Raw genomic sequence first — 20,388 nt, forward strand, 5'->3', positions numbered from 1 at the left:
CAGACTTTTTTAAAACCTTTGATACCTCTTCAAATATGATGGAAACTCCTTTGGACGCTCGCTTTGTCAATCCTGAAGAGTTAGAACCATAAGTTATAATGTATGAAGATGAAGCCGAACTAGAAGAAGAAGCAATGCTTGGGAAGAGGTTTTCATAAAAATTCCTTACGTTCATTTCATTATTTGTATTTGCTACGTACTGTCCATGATATAAAGATCTTAAATTTGAAGTTTCAATGTAATCTAATAGTGATTGATGTTATGAAAACAACCGATTGCCTTTTGAATTCTGCGTTGTGATATAAAGATTTGTGACAATATACTTAGATCTACGTGCCGAATAATTTAGAATGTGAGCTCGTAATTCTCCTAGCTGATTTACTACAGAACGGTTATTATTTGCTTCAAAATGTTTATTATGCATTGAATAGGTACAAACATACGATTATCTAATATCATCTTTGTAATAGAACATGTCAAAGGTTTCTTATTTATTACTCGCGCGACAGCGGCGTCTGTCACTCAGCTCGTAGATTTTTCTTTCTTTGTTTCGGATGTCTCGCGGACACAAATTGTGGGGTTGCTCTTTGCCCTCGTATGTAAATATGCCTTGAAAAATTGTTATCCTTAAAATGATTCGAATAAATCCCGAATATCTCAGTCACTTCGCGCGATGGAACCGCTAGAATCTCGTCCATGCGTCCTACTTTGTTGTGATTCTTGGCGTGCCGAGATGTATTGAAATTTTCGAATTATGATCGTCAGTATTATTGAAACTGAAAAATTTCAGCGCCTAGACATTATTTGGTCATATAGTAGTTAGGAAACCGAATGAAACATTATATATTTTCTGAATAAACCAAATAAACCGAGTTTTACGAACATGGCACATACATTACCCACCAATGTTTTGGTTTGGGTTGAGTAAATGACGTCATAAGTACTCGTGCCAGTCTTCTTGAGTCGAATTCTGTGATTCAAAGAAATTAATGGCGGACGAAAATAAATCGTAAAATTTTGGCCCTTTCCTTTCGAATATCAAAAAGATATTCCAGTGGGTGGTTCTTACTGTATTCTAGATTATTTCAGCAAAGTTCCAGCTCGAATGAAAGAGTTTTAATTTTGGAGCGATTTTCGTCCAAGTGGCCCTTTAATATGAGATTCAAAGACTTTTATCAGCTGATTGAAACCAAGCAACTAAGAGTCGACACGTCAGTGTTATATATAACTAAACAATCGATCGATAGTCTATTGAGTCAATGCTGGCAGGTCATATTATTTAATTCTTTGCAAATAACGAAAACCTAACATTAATTGAATAACCGTGCAGTCTATAGCAAAAGCACAAGAAAAAGAGAACAATGAAGAATACTGCCGTTGTGACTGTAGTCATCATCCTCATTCTAATGGTAAGAATTAATGTTTTGAATTGAATTTCAAAGGGGTTGTTAAAGGGGTTAAACTTTTTGCGAAGGAAAGAGGGGGGTAGTGTATGTATATTTGTATATTTATCCATATATTTATATATCTATTAATATATCTATATAGTCAATTTATGAATACACACATAATCGTAAGAACATTTTCATATTAAAAACAAAACAAAAAAAACAAAACAAAACAAAACAAAAAAACAAAAACAAAACAAAACAAAACAAAACAAAAAAAAAACACAAAACAAACAAATGGGAGCCAGTTTATCATTTAAAGCAAAACTGGTGTAATTATTTCATTGTTTTGAAGGTATAGAATGACATTTTGAATATTACTATTATTCAGAAAATAATTTATAATTGATTTACGTCTGTTATTTTTCATTTTTGTTCGTCAGAGTTCTTGCAATAAAAAAGGGTGTATTTATATATTTATTCTTATATCTATCTATATTTTTATCTATGTATTTACATATCTATATTCATTTATTTCTTTCTCTAATCCAATTAAACATTTCAATTGCAAACCTTGATTCATAATTTAGTCGTTTTTTATTTGAGATTTAATATTTTCTGTTCCAATATCCTAAGGACGTCAACAATTCAGTAACCGGGTGAATGAGTCGCTATACTTTGATTAATTAGTGAAAACATTAAGTTCATATAATAACTTTCTATATTAGAATTTATCGGTAAATAGTAGAGTACAAACACTAAAAGTGTGCAAAACTAGGATTAGCATAATTGAGCAGTATTTAGTGGTATTTATGTTACACACTTATAGTGTTTGTACTCTACTAATGAAGATCTCTGGACTAACATCTACTTCAAATCTTTACTTATAGAGTGGCCACAGCAAATCCGTGAAACACTAATTATTAAATAGTACAAAATAGTGCTAGTTAAACAATAGAAAACAATGGAATTTGCATGAAATTGTGCTATTTAGTATTAATAAAGTTTCACGGATTTACTGTGGTCATTCTAAGTTTATGAACACTGAAATTTGTCGTGCTTTAGCGCCACGACACCCCTTAAAGTTCCATGACCAGCAGAGTATGAAAATGTCTTTTTGTCAAAAGGCAAAATGAATCTCATGATTCTTATTCTTATTCGTATTCTTTAGTGAAATCGAAGGGCAAACATTGCTCTTCATGCTCAATCATGATCAAGTAGTAATAAAGTAGATAAAGTCACGTCGCTAATGATTCTAATAGAACTCTTAGATTGCGTAATGACCTATTTATATACGATTTTGGATGATTGCTTTAAATATGAATGACTCATATTTTATTTGCTTGATTTACAGTCATGTGATGACTCCACGGTAACACTAGGTACGTTTGTCTTATTTGGGGACCTGTCGTTAATTTACCACCTGGGGAAATAGAAGGGGGGAGTCGTAAGATTTAAGGGGGGAACACATTTCTTTATACAACTGTAGTTTGGAACAGGAAATAAAACAGGCAAATAAAATTCATCCTGAATCTTCCAAAAGAAAAATGAGTCGCTGCAAAAGCGCTTAATTAGCTAAATTAAAATTACTAAAATCCCTTAATTTCTCAGCTCAACCTAGTAAGGTGAAGCACGGTGTTTGTCCAAACCACCTCCTCAACATTTGCATCGATATACTTGGACCCCAGTGCGTTACTGACAGTGATTGTAAAGGAAAAGAAAAATGTTGTCCTCAAGCCTGCGGGAAGATATGCGCAGATCCAGGTTAGTCGTGATTGGGTACTATAAACTAGTAGCCAATTCCGAGAAGAGTTCTATATTTTGAGCTGTTTGCACCCCAGAGGTGGCAAGCTGTTCTTGGTCGCGGCGTGTCTGGGAATAGCCCACTTTCGAGATATTCTTCGCTTGCCATTAATTGCCTTGCAATTAAATTTATTCTTTTCTCCTCTCACGAATCACTAAGCATTATGCACGAAAGCCTCGCATTGAAACCTTTGTGTGTGACATGTGAAACATGTCTCGGAAGTGGGCAATTCGCAGAAGGAGGATCGAAGGGGGCTAACTTTGTCCCAAACCCTTTCAGGATAAACGCGCCGTTATTAAGTCTAGTACAGTAAAAAGCGCACCAAAAAGAGCCAGTGGATTAAGAACCACTAGGCTTAAATTTAGCCAATAAAGCATCTAATATCACACAAGAAAACCACTTCACCCTCACAAATGAAACATGCAGCTAAAAAAGCTTTAACAAACAAGTACAAAACATGAAATTTCGGGATACTTTTAATGTTAAATTTGGATAGAAGACCTTGCAGGTCAAAAGATTACACTCGAAAAGTGTCGAAAAGCCCCCTTTTCTTTATTAAGGCACAAAAAACGCACGATGTGTTATATTTTTATATATTTTCAATGCCGGGCATGTTTTTATTTATTTTTAGACAATTTTCGCAGGCTTCGTTTCTACGTCACTAATTCAGATCAGCTGGCTGAACTTCTTCTAGTATAAAACATTTTTATTGTGTCCTTATCTTCTATAGAAAAGCCTCGTATCTGCCCCAAGATTTTATGCCTCGATCCCAACTGCAACGTGGATTCTGACTGCTTGCCAAGCCAGATATGCTGTGGTGGATGCTGCGTTAGAGTAAGGCAAAACTAAACTTGATTGTTTTATTAATATTTGTCACTTCATGATTTCTTTTGTCGAGCTTTCGGACTAAGCATCCATCTTCAGGACATTAAAAAAGAACATTTGATTGCTTTAATAGTCCCCTTCCCAGTTCCCTGCGCCATCTTGAAAGGTAGCCGTGCCTTTGCATCGAAGCGAGACGAACGGTGAGCTTTTTTAACACCTTGGACAATTATTTACATGTCTCTATCATTGCAAGCTCACTGTTCGTCTCGCTTCGATGCAAAGGCACGGCTACCTTTCAAGATGGCGCAGGGAACTGTAAAGGGAACTATTCGAAGGTTTTCGCTTTGCATTATTGTTTGTTTGTTACTATGATTACGCAAACTCTGTAGCTGCGAGTTTCCCGTTGGAATTTTTTTCTTGCCGCCAATCAAAAATGTTAGATACAATTTATTGCATTTGATTAACTGTAGTAAAACCAAATATTTCAGCAAGCAACTACTGAGTTGGCGCAATATTGCTATAAATGTACTTACTTTTCACTTCCATTTTTGATGTTTATACTAACAAAATGGCCAAACGTATTAGCCTTTTCTCGTTTTGTACAAAGTGCAGAAAGACAACAAAATGGCCATGTGACTAAGAAGTGATATATTTTTGTCCGTTTCGTTAGTTATTTTGCGCACGCATTCTGGTTAGTAAATGTTTTTCTTCATATCTAAAGCCTGGTTCACCCAAGCAACACAAATGTAAACGGAAGCCGCAAGACAAATGCAAGACAATTAAAGGCGCGGTTACACGGATCCATTTTCTCTGCAACTTGTCGCGCATCAGCGTTGCGACACAGTAGGCCCGTTGCAGCTAAGCAATCACGTGCTCATTAATTCACTGAGAGCAAATGAATGAACATCTTGGTTCCCATGGGATGAAATTTAATGGAGAGCAAGCAAACTTTTCAGTTACAACCTGTTTTGAGAGATCGTGATAAAACTGCATTTCGTAACACACTGGATACACATCTTTTCATTCAGTTCTTTACAAGTAGCTAAAAAGAATCACCAATTTAATATAAAAACATAAATTTTGCCCTCCAGTACAGACACGTGACCGTTAACTGCAAAGGGCCTATTGCAATAGTGCAACCGAGACGCAATAATTGCCAAAATAAGAAACAACTTCTACTTTTGAATTGCGCTGTTGGTTACACGCTACAATGCTCCATGCAACTTGTGTTGCAACGCCGTTGCGAGATCTGTTATGGAGGGAATAGAAATGTTATGGAGGAAATTGCTCCGTGTAATCGCGCCTTAAGATACAGCAATAGTATTTGTTTACATCAAATAATCGCTGGTTTTGCCGTTAGCTTTTTCACTGGTGCACATGTTGAAAATGCAAATGTAAATGCAAACGCAAGCACAAGAAAACGAAATAGTTTCAACTCTCGTTTTGTTTATGTCCATATTTTTCCAGCTTGCGTGAACCAGGTTTGAGATAGATATGCTAATCATGATACATTTTCGTATTTTTTTTCCCAGAATCTTGGAAAGTAAGCGTGAAGGACGCGACAGACATTCATCAACCAAATCAATCCTTCGTTACGTAACAAACAAATATCATGTTCTTTTCGATTTTATTAACCAAAAAATAATAATAATAATTCATTTTCTTATAAACTTAAAATTACAACAGTAACAGTGCCTATTAAACCGTTTACAAATACTAGACTTAGTTTCGTTTGTTTGTTTGTTTGTTTTCTTTGGTTTTGTTGTTGTTTTGTTTTTGTGTTTTTTAACAAGAGGAATCAAAGCTGCTTTCTTATCATCACCCCCATGAAGCTACCCTGTGTTCCAGAAGATCTTTCGCTCCAGTTTTTCTTGGTCGTAGGTTTAGTTATCGCGAGAGACCGAGAAGCAATGAAACGAGAGAACCTCTGGAACCCAGGTTACCAAAGATTCTCATCACGAGCTTTTTCTTTGGTTATGACGACATATCATATTACTTGGCGAAGCTTCCTCACAATCATTCCCTTTCGCTTTTCATGTTCCATTTTCTATTTATAATTCTATACTAACGACAGTCTGGATTGCCTTTTCACTCCAAAGACTTTTCTCTCTGTGAAGTTAGTCCCTGGGCGTGGCTTTTGTTTCCTTCATCTATATCAGTTTTCTTTGTAGACTGTTGAGTTATCAAAAAGGATCTCAAATTGACTGACATCAATCACTGAGTCAAAGTGCAGATTATTGATGGAGCGGAAACTATTTTTTTTTAGCACAAAGGAACTTAATAAATAACGCAGAGACAGAGTTTTTTTTGTTCAAATTTGTGCAAGCAGCACAAATCGACAAACGAGCGTGCGCGTGAGTGTTATATTCACCTGTAGGCGAATATATCAGCATAAGACGTAAATTGTGACTACTCAGCGCGCCTGATTTTTTTATATTCACTTGTGTAAAAATACTAATAGTAAATATTATTAGTGTTATCAAAAACGATCTCGCCTAGACTGAGGGTTGGTATGCCACTATATACCAATCGACTGACTACAAGCATCTATTGCGTTAACTATTCCCTGACCAACTAAATGTGTAGGACATTAAAATGACGTTGAATAAAAGGCTAGTCAGATAGCCACTCAATGGACTAGTTCGAAAATATGGCGGCCACTCTTGCCAGGTGGCAAAACAAAACAAAGATAATGAAAAATATATAGAGTTTCGTGTGTTTCTCTTTCTAAGGTGGTGAGCTGTTAATATTAATCGACGTCATTACTGTAACAAAGTTATATTTGCCCCCTGGATGCACCATAATGCATTGCGATCCAAGATGGCCGCCATATCTTCGAAGCAGTCCATGTCTACTTGTTCCCTTGAGAGTTGGACAAGTTTTGATAGTTTCTATTCAGCTGGAAGCCTAGATTTTATGCTAAAAGTGTGACATATCAAACGTGGAGTTTTTATTTGTTTTCCAGATTGAGATGAGATAGAAATATGCTGCACGTCAATACAAACCAGGAGCAAGCAAAATGTTAAAAATAATTCGGACATTACCGACCTTAAGTATTTTTGTCTTTATAACATTACACTAACGCGAACGGATCGAATATCGATCATAATTGCAAACCAAAAAAATTCTTCAAAATTTTGGTCATTTGTTTCTAATGTTATTGCCATAGAAAATTAAGTAATTTATTTTTCGTGTTATTTACTATTCTAAAATATTTTAAACTGAATTGCTATAACTTAAAAAAAATATTTATAAAATATTAGAAATATTTAATTTTGCTATATCTAAAACAGTGTTGCTTAACAACTACCAAGGATATTGACCAAACATTGTCAGGGACGATACTATATTACTATAATCTTCTAGTTTAACTTCCTTTTATATGTACACATGTCACCGATTATCAAAAGGGGGAGTCATGATGCTCAGTTAATATATATAAGAAAATAATAAAAAAGTAGCACCCTTACCCCCCGGAACCTACCTACTGATCTGCTACTGATAAAATACCTTAAGATTTTCCTTTTAAAATTCAAAATAATCGTTCCTCAGACCTGGTTAGTCAAGGTCATCCACAGTCAAACAAAAAGTCTACGCAACGGTATGTGTTTCTTGATAAATGCCCGCAAACGTGTTGTTCAGCGGTGCTTCTGTCTCAGAACAGGCGCAAGCGTCACGTGAGTTTGCTTAATATTTCGTAATAGACGACTTTACAAGAACCACCTGTTGACAAAGCCACAAAAAAGAATGGTCAGCGGTAATGCTTCCGAGTGTAAAAGAAAGTAAAAGAAAGGTAGGGGGGCTGGGGGAAGGAGGGAGCCGAAAGGAGACTTGAACGTTAGCATCTCGGTTGGAAAAAATGAACAAATTGTATGACACTAGAACAAGAAGTTTCTTTGCTTCTTTTCTTTCTTTCTTTCCCTTGTTGTTATTTGTTAGAAATACGTGTTTGCCGAAAACAGTTACACCAAGGAATTTACTGAACGTCAAGATTTTTTTTATGAAGCTAAATAATCCACATCAACAATATGCATATCATTAGTATTTGTTTGGTCCAAACTCACCCGTCATGTCGGCATTCGAACCAAGAGGATCTCTACTGTCTCGTTTTCGTATTTTTCTGTATCTCTGTAAAAAGCTTCTTCTCTCCGACCCTCCTCGTTTCATGGGTGCACCACCATCATCACTGCCAAAGTCTTCTACAGATTCGGCCTCTAGTTTTGGGATCACTTGGGATGCAGAACTATCCACGTGCTGTGGGAGGCTGGGGAATTAAAAATATATATATTCAATTGTTTTTTATTAATTCGAATTTAATTTTCGTAAAATGCACACCTTGATTTATGGGTGAAGATTTGCAAGGGTTAAGGACGGTGTCTGGTAAGGTGGATGAAGACTGAATGGAAAGAAGAAAAGATGGGTGGGAATCAGAAAATAATGAGAAAGAGAGAGGAAGTTAGTGAGAAAGGAAGATAAAAAAAGATAGATGGGATGGTAGGATAGATGAATGAGAGAAAGGGAAGGAAGGAAAGAAGAAGATGGATGGGATTTGTAAATAGATGATAAGGGTCAATAACAGAGAAAGGCATTGAGGGAGCAATTGATGGCAAGATGGGAGAGAGGAAGCGAATGAAAGTAGGCAATTCGAAAAAGAAGGATAGATTAATAAAAAGGTACAAAGCAAAGCAAAGCAAAGCAAAGCAAAGCAAAGCAAAGCAAAGCAAAGCAAAGCAAAGCAAAGCAAAGCAAAGCAAAGCAAAGCAAAGCAAAGCAAAGCAAAGCAAAGCAAAGCAAAGCAAAGCAAAGCAAAGCAAAGCAAAGCAAAGCAAAGCAAAGCAAAACAAAACAAAACATACTATTAGCAAAGCAAAGGAGAGTACAATTACCTTCCCATACAAGGTACTAATCCTTCATCGATATTTTTTCCATCTTTACGCATGGCAACCCATTTCCACAACTGCTTGGCCTGGTCATAGTTGGCTCGTGTGTTGATAATGTGAAGTGTTTCACCTACTGTGAAGCTCAGCTCGTCTGGTGACATTGCTTTGTATGGCTTAACTGTCCTGTTATTAAAAGAACGAGACAGAGAGTCAGATACAAGATGAAACTAATTAGTACACATGAATTAAAACAAGTTAGCCTGGATGAAGCTGCATTTGCTTTTTTATCCATAGAATGCCATTAAAATATCAGGTTTATTGATGAGGAAAGAGGGAAATATGAGGACTAAGAAAAAACCCCTCGAAACACAGAAGAGAACAATAAGCAACCAAGAGAATATGAACTAGGAGAAGGAATCCCCGTGCCCCGTCACGTGCACACTTTGGTACTATTTTTAGAATCTATTCTAAAAATACCATTCAATGATATCATTTATTTTACAATAACTTAGAAATTACTCGCGTGCTGATTGGTTATTTTTTATCATCGATAAGAGGACAGACAGATAAAGCTGACGTCAACGAGCGCGCGCTCTTTCCGTTAGTCGTTTTGATGGCTAAAAATGAAAAGTTTTTATCGTTTTTGTTATTGTAAAAAACAAATAGACATCAGTTTTTTATGTGTCTGTCTTCTTATTGACGTCAATCAATAAATCGGCTACGCCTCGTGAATCCACACTACTTTGACAATGTGATGACGCAATTTATCGTCAATAAGAGGACGGACACCTATTACTTATACACCTATTACTCATACTCCTATTACATATACTCCTATTACTTATACACCTATTACTTATACACCTATTACTCATACACCTATTACATATACTCCTATTATATATACACCTATTACTCATACACCTATTACTCATACACCTATTACATATACTCCCATTACATATACACCTATTACTCATACACCTAAAAAATAAAAAATAACCTAATATCATTATTAGTTTCATCATTCGGTTATGTACCTCACGAATACAGAGTCGTACGGTGTTTGTTTCAGAACTTCTTCGTAATCTGCAATAAAGAAAGAAGTAATTAAATGAGAATGGCGCCATTACCAAGAAATAGTAATACATCTATTACTTATACACCTATTACTCATATACCTATTACTTATACACCTATTACTTATACACCTATTACTCATATACCTATTACTTATACACCTATTACTTATACACCTATTACTCATATACCTATTACTTATACACCTATTACTTATACACCTATTACTTATACACCTATTACTTATACACCTATTACTTATACACCTATTACTTATACACCTATTACTTATACTCCTATTACTTATATACCTATTACTCATATACCTATTACTCATACACCTATTACTTATACACCTATTACTTATACACCTATTACTTATACTCCTATTACTTATACACCTATTACTCATATACCTATTACTCATATACCTATTACTTATTCACCTATTACTTATACTCCTATTACTTATATACCTATTACTCATATACCTATTACTCATACACCTATTACTTATACACCTATTACTTATGCACCTATTACTTATGCACCTATTACTTATGCACCTATTACTTATGCACCTAGACACCTATTACTTATACACCTATTACTTATACACCTATTACTCACCTAGACACCGAGGACGGAGACACCGAGGACGCATACACCGAGGACAGAGACACCGAGGACAGAGACACCGATTACATAGACACCGATTACACCTACGGACACCTATTAATTATACACCTATTACTCATATCCTATTACGCATACACCTATTACATATACACCTATTACCTATACAATACCTTACATTACACTCTATTACGTATCCACTTATTACTTATACACCTATTACTGTATACACCTATTACTCATATACCTATTACTTATACACCTATTACTTATACACCTATTACTCATATACCTATTACTCATACTCCTATTACTTATACACCTATTACTTATACACCTATTACTCATACACCTATTACATATACTCCTATTACTTGTACACCTATTACTTGTACACCTATTACTTATACACATATTACTTATACACCTATTACATATACACCTATTACATATACACCTATTACTTATACACCTATTACTTATACTCATTTCAATAAACGTTGTAAGTGCCAAAGGCGAAAGTCGATAGGCGAAAACCATAAGAGATTCCAAGATCCAAGAATAGCTGGAATGACTTGTGTTTCTGCTTCTCATTCTCGTCAAGAACATGAACCTTAGTGTTGAGATTGATTAAATGTTCTTTGTATTCAACGAAACCATTTCCATATGTAAGAATGACCTATCGCCTATCGCCTTTGGCGATGACAACATTTATTGAAATAGGTGTAAACGAACCAAACGTCATTGCTACAGGTCGTAAACACTCCTTGTTCTAGAGCAAACTGGGGACACGTGTTCAGGGTAAGAATGGTACGTTGATCTACTTACATTCATCGGACACTCCTTGTTCTAGAGCAAACTGGGGGCACGTGTTCAGGATAAGAATGGTACGTTGATCTACTTACATTCATCAGACTCCGCTTCGATCCTCACATATGTACAGCTGCTTAGTAACCGCACAATACGAGTGGCGTAATCCAGTGTTGCTCGAGTGAAATCATAGCTATTCAACTGTACAAAGAACAGAGAAAACCTTTTGAGTGTCATTATGATGGTTGTAGCAAATAATAATAAATGATATATAATTAGATAAATAATAATAAAATAATTTTACACTATTTTCAGAGATTCCCTTTCAGCTAGTGACAAATGTAATATTATTCTATACTTTCTTCCTACCTTATAAACTTACTTTCAGCATGATAGAATAATAATAATTATTTATTACATAGTTAGGATAGTACGCGCGCGCTGATTTGTCGAAAACTGTGCTTTATTAGTGAACGCAGAACAGTGCTGACGCCATCCGCGCGCGCGAAGTGCTGGTCGTTTATACACAGGGAGTCCAGTTTCATTTTTTTTCATGATTATCACAAACCTTGAAGAGCCGATCTCCAACCTCCAATCCAACTTCTCTACACACGGAGTCATCTGCTAGTTCTTTTACATAGATGCCCACCAGATTGCCACCTGTCACTTCTAGTCCAAGACTCTGAAATATTTGTTTCTCAATTCGCATTACTCGTGCACTGAAACAAATGAATAAATACACTTTGTGAACGTTTTGCACTGCTAATTGGTTTTCATAGACGCCGTCCTGGATAGGTTTATTAAAAGACATCTCTACGCGCCTTTTCGAGTTTATAGGTCTTGGATGACGAAAGGCAAAAAATAAGAAGAAGAAGAAGAAGAAGAAAAGCAAAAACAAAATCAAAAAAAATTAGACACGTTGGTTCAGTTCACAAAAATCTAAAAACGTATGTATAAGGAAAGGATATATATATGGACTGGTGAAAAGGCAATGATTGAGGGAATAGATGGGTGGATAGACGGGAGGGAGGGCCGGAAGGGAGGAGGGCCGGGAGGGAGGGACGGAGGGCCGGGAGGGAGGGACGGAGGGCCGGGAGGGAGGGACGGAGGGCCGGGAGGGAGGGACGGAGGGCCGGGAGGGAGGGACGGAGGGCCGGGAGGGAGGGACGGAGGGCCGGGAGGGAGGGAGGGGAAGAACAAAACATTTCTCACTTTATTCCACAGGCTGCAAGTGTTTCCTGGGTACCAAACCTTCCAGTTCGTTCCAGTCCAAACCATGCATCCTCTTCGTCAATTCTGATGGCCGTAATAGTAGACTGGGTACGAGTAAGTCCATAATCACTAATGACCTCTGGGCTCCCAGTTCTTAGCACTGTTGTGCTACAACACTTCCGTCCCATTGGTCCAAGTGGAAAAGCCTTTAATTTCATTTCATCCGTTTCGTTTTCTTTGGGATCTGATGAAAGAAGTTCCGAAGACGGTCGATCATCTTCCGAAGTTGCTCCGGCGGTGGCAGTTTCGAGTGGTGCGTCGGAAGGTACGTATATCGCAGTAGGAATGCGCTGTCGCTCTCCCTGATAGACTGGAGTCGAATGAAGAAGACTTCCCGAATGATCAGAGCTTGAGTCAGCAAAACACGAGTCAGCGTTAGATACCATCGAGCCAAGACTGGAGGCGGCAGAGAGGCGCGAGTCACGTGATCTCATTGAGACGCTACTGTCATTGGATATCAATGACAAGCGGTTTGAGTCTTTAGTACCAGACCGAGAGCTGTTGCCATGGAGACGTCTGAACACCACATCACTTGTATCGCTAGTCTAAAAATACGAGACATGTATGTTTGATAAAGTCTCATGTGCTCAAAGGAGCGAAGAAGAAAGTAAACAAAAGAAATAGAAAACGCGCGCGAATGTATGTTTCATTATAATGCAGTACACGAGCGAAGTGTTAGGAAAAGCACCATCCCAAAGGTAGCGGTCGTTTGTGCTTCCCAACACTTCTCAATTGTTCAACTATTTCTAAAGTGCTTATAAGTGCATGCACTGGGCCCAGCGGGGAAGCTTTTTGTCTATTTCATTAAATACACATTAGAATAGGTAAACATATGAGTACGCTGGGTGCTATCGATAAATGAGCCCTCGACTAAAACAGCCATAATTATGTTAGTTAACTAATAGCAATAGGTATATAAAATTGAATTAGTAACTTTATTGCCAGAAAAGAATTAAACGAATGAAAGAATACATTTCCCACTTACCCTGTTATTTACATGCTTTATTATCTTATCCTATGAATGAAAGAGGAATGATTCGAAAAGAAAGAAGAAATGAGAAATGAGCAGACAATTATCATGATCAACACCAACTGTTCGTTGCGTTTTGTTTCGTTTGTGTTTAGGTCAGTTCACCTACCTTTGGTTCATGTGAATGGCTGGAACTCCTAATGGTTCTGGTGATGTTGAATTTCACTTTCTCGCCAGCAGTCTTCTTGGTGACTTTATCAAGGGATGAAGAGATGATCTTATCAAGATGTTTACCATTGACCTACAAGATAATATCAGCACATTACAAAGTCTCACATCTTGTGGCGAAGTAAAGTACACCTAAAGCCTGAGAATAGTTTCAGTATTGGTTTGATATGAAGTGATTATTTGAATAGTGAAATATCTATTCGTTTGAGTGTTGGGTCTTGAAGTTTTACATTTTTGACTGTGAAGATAGTCGGGAAATTGGTGTGTTTCTTCTATACCTGTAATACTAAACACAGGCCATTATGAGACACCAAATTTACAATAAACATTTATTAAACCATGAGTATAATGATGAAGCTTGTAAAAAACTTTTTGCTTGAACAAGTAAAATTTGTATTTTTAGGACCGGTATGACATCACCGTCAAAAGTTTAAACCATTATGACGTGAAGATGCAACACTCAAATGAAGAAATATTTCACCAATCGAATATTCAATTGACTTCATATAGAATCAATACCGAAAGTATTGTCTCTGGTTCAGGGTACACTGTAAGTGTTTAAATAACATGGACTTTTTTAGTATCTATGAATAGATGATAACTTATTTCAAGAAGTGATATCATCACATGAGGAATGACTTACTTTGTTAATGTAGTCCCCTACATCCAAGCTTCGGCTATCTGAGCTCGCTGCTACACCAAATGAATTCTCTTTTACGTACAAACCACACTCGAATCCTAGACCTATAAGATGGACGCAATCGAGAATCAAAGAAATTGGGTCACTTTTTTGCCCGGGGGGGGGGGGGGGGGGACTCCGGGAAAAAAGTACCGGGGATGCTCGTCGTATCTCTTAGGGGTAAAAATTCGCGGTTTGGTATCTTTTAGGGTGTTAAATGCGAATTTTTGAAAATCAGCATTTTCTGCTGTCTCTTAGGGTGTCGGAAAAGGAGAGAAGCGCGCATCGATATGGCTTTTCCTAGACGCTTTTAATTTAATATTATTTGTTGTGATATCTCTTAGGGGTTAAAAATCATTCAGCCACGCCCTTTTTTAAAGGCTTTTTGAAAATTTCCGACGAGCATCCCCGGTACTTTTTTCCCGGAGTCTCCCCCCCCCCGGGCTTTTTTGCGCTCCGGATTCTTAGGAGCAATGATTCCTTGCAGTCACGTTTGTTTCCCTTGAATAGTATTTATTTCTTTACCTGTAGTTGAGGCTGATCTAAGTCAGGGTAGGGCTAACGTACAGATTGAACCTTGAAACAGCCTCAGCGCTGATCAAAGTCAGGGCACGACTAACTCACAGTTCGAACCCTGAAACAACCTCTGGGCTGATCTAAGTCAGGGTACGGCTAACTCACAGATAACACAGTGAAACCACCTCTGGGCTGATCTTAGTCAGGGCATGGCTAACTCACAGTTCAAACCCTGAAACGACCTCTAGGCTGATCTAAGTCAGAGCAGGGCTAACTCACAGATCCAGCCCTGAACAACCTCTAGGCTACTCTAAGTCAAGGAAGGACTAACTCACAGATCGAAACAACCTCTGGGCTGATCAAAGTCAGGGCATAGCAAGCTAACAGTTCGAATGTAATTTAGCGTGTTGGTACAACACAAAGAAATGAATATAAACGACATGTACAAACCTGTTTTTGATTTTTTAGGGAATTTCAGTTCAACATCAAAAGTCAACTGACAATTAGTCGTTTGCCGTCGAAGAACCTGATCCCAAAAACAAGAATTTGGAATTAGTATCTGAAAAATATGGAAATATATTATTGATGCCATGTTCCATTATTCATTCATACACGTTTGTTTGTTTTCTTTCGCTCGCGTGGATTTTTACATATTCCTCGGGTTTGTGTACTCATTAGGATCCAAGGACTTAACGGACCACAAAATGCCATAAGATCGAAGACCTTTCAGATGGGAATCAAGGGTGTTTGCAAATTTTGCCCATAGAAATACTAACTTTGATCTTAAAAAATTAAAATTCATTATTAGCCATTTCAAGGCTGAGGAAAAGTGGACTGAGTCGAGTTGGTATTGCAGTGCATTTTGGGGCGGTTTTGGGGGACAAAATAAACGCCATCTCGAAAATATGTCCCCTAAAGCAGCCCCAAAATGCACTGCAATACCAACTCCACCCAGTTTTTTTTCTTCAAGCTTGGAATGGCCAATTGATCATTAAAGAAAAGGAGAAAAGAAAAGCCGTTACCAAGGTAATGCTGGATGTAGCGCCGTCCAACACAGACCTTACGAGATTCTGGTCGTTTTCATTGACTGGCATATCATTAATAGATACAATCTCGTCATATATCCTGGATAAAAACAGAATTTTCAAGGCTATCAAATTCAACTTCATAACTCATAATTCCAAATATATAATACCGTAAAATCCCTGATATAAGCCCCCCCCCGGATATGAGCGCAACCGTCTACTAATTAAGGAATATAAAACGGTGCGCGTGTCTATATACTGTGATATAAACACGACGGGAGCTGTAGAGCAAGAGAGAAGTCGTAGTAGGTAGTCGTAGCCGAGTGTTTAGTTGACTTCTCGAGTGCTCTACAGCTCCCAGAGTATTTTTAAATGATTTCGCGCGAGCGTGTCTCTGTCCTTTGATATAAACACGGTAGCCAGCCAATCAGCGCGCGCGTTATATCTCAAATATTTTATAGCAACAAATAACTTCTAGTTTTAAGACCCCTGCTAAAAGCCCTGTCAATGATCTCTGGTCAATGAAGAAAGCTTACAACTGGAGTAAGGGGGGAGGGGGAGAGGTGGTGCTTATAACTAAAAATCCGTTTTTAACAGAAGGAGGGGGGGGGGGGCCTTATAACTGGGAGGAAAGGAACTTATAAATGTGATTCTTCTCAAGGCAGCTTACTGAGCTCTAATCATAAATAACTGTGTAAATGTAGCAATTAGCTTACTGAATATTTTTAGCTGCTCCTAATGCCTTGTCGACTTCCATGACAGCGATGTACGCTCGTCCATGACATAGGACACGAGCAATCTTGATGCTCTCTAACGGATCATCCTACAACAGAGAACAAGGATCGATGTGGATGATTCATTTGTGACCTGAGTAGTCATATTGTTGGGCGGAAAGCAGTACGTGCCGATACAATAAGCGGAGCCACTCTTACAAAGGCAACCAATCATGATGATACAGAGTGAATACTGCAGCCAATCAAAAGAGGGAAACTAGTTACATGTTTTAGTTTGACTCACGTTGGAATCTTTCATTTCACTCTATATTTTGGTTGGTTCACTTTGTCAGAGTGGTCCTAGTGGACCAAATCCACTTGAGTGTACTCTGCCCATGTCAGACCACGTGTCACTCTCTTGAGAATAAGATTCTTTGTTTGAGTCGTATACATATTCATGTGTCTTCTCATGTGCAACCGTAAAACAAAGAAATAATACTCTAGGGAATGGCACATGGTCTGAAATGGGAAAACATTGGATTAGGTCCATTGAAAATACCGTACATTAATTTTGAGGGTCTGAATGAGGTTTATTGACAACTGACAAATGCCATCAAATTTTTTAATTTAATTGACAACCGACAAAAAGCCTGAAATTTAACTGAGAAATGAAATCCTAACCAGACCATGTAAGTTGGCTTCGAAAGATTGTTCTAAAAACACCTTTTTACTGGTTATCAATTAGTTTGCGGTTTTTTTGTTTGTTTTTTTTTTTGTTTGTTTTTTTTTTTTTTGTTTGTTTGTTTGTTTGTTTTCAAAATAGACCTCGTTACCTTTTGAGTTTATTTGCCTGTGTATATTCTATTTTGAGAAAGTTTTGACAACGGAGGGCGTCCTGAGTTCAGTAAAAATCGCCCTAAACTCATGCATGGTAATCTTGAGGTGGTTGATAGAGCAACTGATATCAGCTTCCCTGCTTACCTGATTTAACTGTGAAGTGACCTCTTTGCCTTCCAGTTGTTGAAGATCCTTTGAGAAAAAAACGAGTACATGAAAACCAAAATGACGACACGTTACGTTAAGATAGAGGTATCATTCTTAGAAGCCACAACTATAATAATGATGTACGAATAATTTCGTTGGTATTAATAGATGATGGCATATATAGCTTGTATACATTCCTTTGACTAAACGTTGTCGTTGATCGGATCATCCCTACGTGCCTAGATCGAAAAGGATAACGGGTAAATTACCCAGAACTTGCGTCATCCAAACTGCTCGCCAGTTTAAATCTTCGCCGTATGCTCGAGGCATGGTTTCAGCAAATTAATCGAAAAAAGCGAGCTCAAGGCGTGTTAGATAACACGTATATGCGGCAGCTAGTAACTGTGAATTAATTATCCCCATGATCATTTTCGGTCTAGGCGCGTAGGGATGAAGCCAATCAAACGACAACGTTTAGTCAAAGGACTGTATAGCTTAATACCTCCGTTCCGGTGACTAACACTTACAGAAAAAGTAAGAGAATAGAACATATTCGAGTTCCAAATTACATGAAACACATGAATATTCTAGACAAAGAACTCAAAATCTTGAGAGATCTTGTTGTAACGGCCTGCAAACTGCTAATCTCAGATGCACGATCAGTAATTATTATTATAGTCAATACCCATTCGATATACCATGTCATCCCCTTTCCTTTGAGCATTCGTCCATTTCGTTTTCTTTTGTTTTTTTTTTTTGTTGTTACGTTTGTTGTTGGGGCTTTCTTCGTACGGTATCCTAAGAATCTAAGAATCATGCGTTCTGATTGGCTGCGTGAGTGGGAGATATCTGTTTTCTATTGCTTCTCGGTCTAGTATCCTGACGTAAGGCTTACGAAATCAGCGCGCGCGCATAGGAAAACGGAATTCTAAACAAAACAAATTGCAATACAAATGGGATAGTAAATGAGAGAAAAATTAAATGAGTTATTTACCGTTGAAGATCGGTCCGCTATATTTTTGTTATAATCCTCATTATAAATGCGAGGTCAATATATAGTTAGTTATTAACCCGGTTAATAACTATATATAGACTTCGCATTTATAATGAGCAACATTTGATAGAATACTTAATTACCTAGAACGTCGGCAATAAGCCTATGCCTTATTGCCTCCGTTCTAGGTAATTAACTCTTACATCTTCTCTAGCATTACAAATAAACTTTTAAACTCTTCTCTAGCATTACATAAAATAAGGCGCAACCACACAAGTTGCAGCATTGCGCAAAACAAGATTGTTTTAGTGTTTTGTCCACCCACGAAATGCAATATTTCGAAGTTTTTAGCTAATCACATTGCAGTAAAATGAAAACAGCTGACCAAAAGTTTTAGTATGGCAGGCGTGTTATCGAAGGAAGACGCCATACTGGAATGATGTTGAGTGATCAGTGTTGCATATCTTATCGCCTCCGAATGAGATTTGTTGCGCACAATTTTGCTTGCAATGCTGCCCAATGTGACTGCTGCTTAATCCTCAAGGGAATGACACGTGGTCTACATTGTGAAAATTCTGGTTAGATCCATTGCTGGTTTGCAATCATTCCCAAGAGTATGCAAAATAACAAAAGACACGGCGGCCATGTTGGATGATATAACAAAACAGACTAATGACGAATCTTTCGTTAAGTTCATCCAACATGTCGGCTGTGAAAACCATCAATACCTGTAAGCTTCCAGACCAGTCTTGGCTCGAGCAAAAATGACATTCCTTAGAAGAACACGTGGATACCGAATCACTAGAAGCTATTCCAGTCCTTGCCAGTCGATTAAGTAATCGATTATAATCCTCTTTTAGCTTATCCAGCTTCTCCGCTGTAGAAAAACATTTTTGAATCGCTTCGTCTCGTGCTAAAACAACAGCCACCATTTCTCGACGTAATTTCTTTTTTTCTTTGAGCGAATTCCCCCACTGCTCCCTTGCATGATCTCTTTCTTTTCTCGAACTTTCAGACTTCTCCGTAATAGCTGTCAACTTGGCATCCAGTTCTAGACATCTTTGTTGTGCCTTAATCAGTTGAGCTTTTGTCTTTTGTAATATTTCTTCTCTTTCGAGTCTATACTTCGTTATGTGGTCGTGTTCGTTCGTCGAATCGATTCTCTCTCGTTCAGTCGAGTTCAACTGCTCGTTTAGATTCGCAAAGTCCTCCAGAAGTTTCTCTCTTGAGTCCATTTCTTCCTTCATTCGCGTTTCAGCTTTTTCGATTTGGAAAACCATATCCTCACGACTGGATTTGACCTGAGAATGGAAAAATAGAAAAAAACATTAGACGATATACAATTATCTGAAAGGATTTTCTAGTTAGGAAATATTCTAGTCGATTTTCATTGCGAGTGTAGCTTTTTTATTTTTTATTTTTATTTTTTCTATTTCCAACTGAGCGGTGATTTTTTTTTTTTTTTCAGCCAATCATAGCGCGTTTACATGTTTTGCCTCCGATCTCATTCCCAGGCTACTCTAACTCAACTTTTGCGTGTTGTTCTGTTTTCTTTTAACTAAATTATAATATACGTGCCTACAG

At 37.5% G+C, this 20,388-nt stretch overlaps 2 protein-coding genes across 5 annotated transcripts in view; one reads left to right on the top strand and one right to left on the bottom strand.

Annotated features, from left to right (window-relative positions):
* Nucleotides 1–1,245: 1,245 nt before the first annotated feature.
* On the top strand, nucleotides 1,246–5,733 carry LOC116308586 (antileukoproteinase). The gene is made up of 5 exons (XM_031719048.1): nucleotides 1,246–1,409; nucleotides 2,743–2,770; nucleotides 3,000–3,152; nucleotides 3,923–4,026; nucleotides 5,550–5,733. The coding sequence occupies exons 1-5, from the start codon at nucleotides 1,362–1,364 to the stop codon at nucleotides 5,562–5,564; spliced, it is 348 nt and encodes a 115-aa protein (XP_031574908.1). The 5' UTR covers nucleotides 1,246–1,361; the 3' UTR covers nucleotides 5,565–5,733.
* The window catches only part of LOC116308585 (uncharacterized), a 29,926-nt gene continuing 15,165 nt past the window's right edge, over nucleotides 5,628–20,388 (bottom strand). For 3 of the 4 annotated variants that reach the window (XM_089028817.1, XM_089028820.1, XM_089028819.1), the window contains 15 exons: nucleotides 19,533–20,105; nucleotides 17,808–17,855; nucleotides 16,830–16,936; nucleotides 16,111–16,213; nucleotides 15,539–15,614; nucleotides 14,537–14,637; nucleotides 13,835–13,966; nucleotides 13,681–13,710; nucleotides 12,636–13,240; nucleotides 11,992–12,142; nucleotides 11,519–11,624; nucleotides 9,938–9,986; nucleotides 8,904–9,080; nucleotides 8,082–8,281; nucleotides 5,628–7,740 (listed from right to left, as the gene is read on the bottom strand). In XM_089028817.1, the coding sequence (XP_088884943.1) occupies nucleotides 7,691–7,740; nucleotides 8,082–8,281; nucleotides 8,904–9,080; nucleotides 9,938–9,986; nucleotides 11,519–11,624; nucleotides 11,992–12,142; nucleotides 12,636–13,240; nucleotides 13,681–13,710; nucleotides 13,835–13,966; nucleotides 14,537–14,637; nucleotides 15,539–15,614; nucleotides 16,111–16,213; nucleotides 16,830–16,936; nucleotides 17,808–17,855; nucleotides 19,533–20,105 (2,508 nt within the window). In that variant the 3' untranslated portion in view covers nucleotides 5,628–7,690. The remainder of the gene's footprint in view (nucleotides 7,741–8,081; nucleotides 8,282–8,903; nucleotides 9,081–9,937; nucleotides 9,987–11,518; nucleotides 11,625–11,991; nucleotides 12,143–12,635; nucleotides 13,241–13,680; nucleotides 13,711–13,834; nucleotides 13,967–14,536; nucleotides 14,638–15,538; nucleotides 15,615–16,110; nucleotides 16,214–16,829; nucleotides 16,937–17,807; nucleotides 17,856–19,532; nucleotides 20,106–20,388) is intronic. The other variant, XM_089028818.1, reaches the window with a different exon arrangement.

This window comes from Actinia tenebrosa, unplaced genomic scaffold (assembly GCF_029948245.1).
Source record: "Actinia tenebrosa isolate PJP-AT-01 unplaced genomic scaffold, QUT_ActTen_1.0 PGA_scaffold13__45_contigs__length_12533684, whole genome shotgun sequence".
Lineage (NCBI taxonomy): Eukaryota > Metazoa > Cnidaria > Anthozoa > Actiniaria > Actiniidae > Actinia > Actinia tenebrosa.

Bases quoted from the DNA above. Each gene is read 5' to 3' on its own strand.
- LOC116308586 (XM_031719048.1), top strand. From the start codon at position 1,362: ATGAAGAATACTGCCGTTGTGACTGTAGTCATCATCCTCATTCTAATG. The intron at 1,410-2,742 runs GTAAGAATTAAT...CTTGATTTACAG, and splicing joins TCATCATCCTCATTCTAATG to TCATGTGATGACTCCACGGT. The intron at 3,153-3,922 runs GTTAGTCGTGAT...TATCTTCTATAG, and splicing joins GAAGATATGCGCAGATCCAG to AAAAGCCTCGTATCTGCCCC.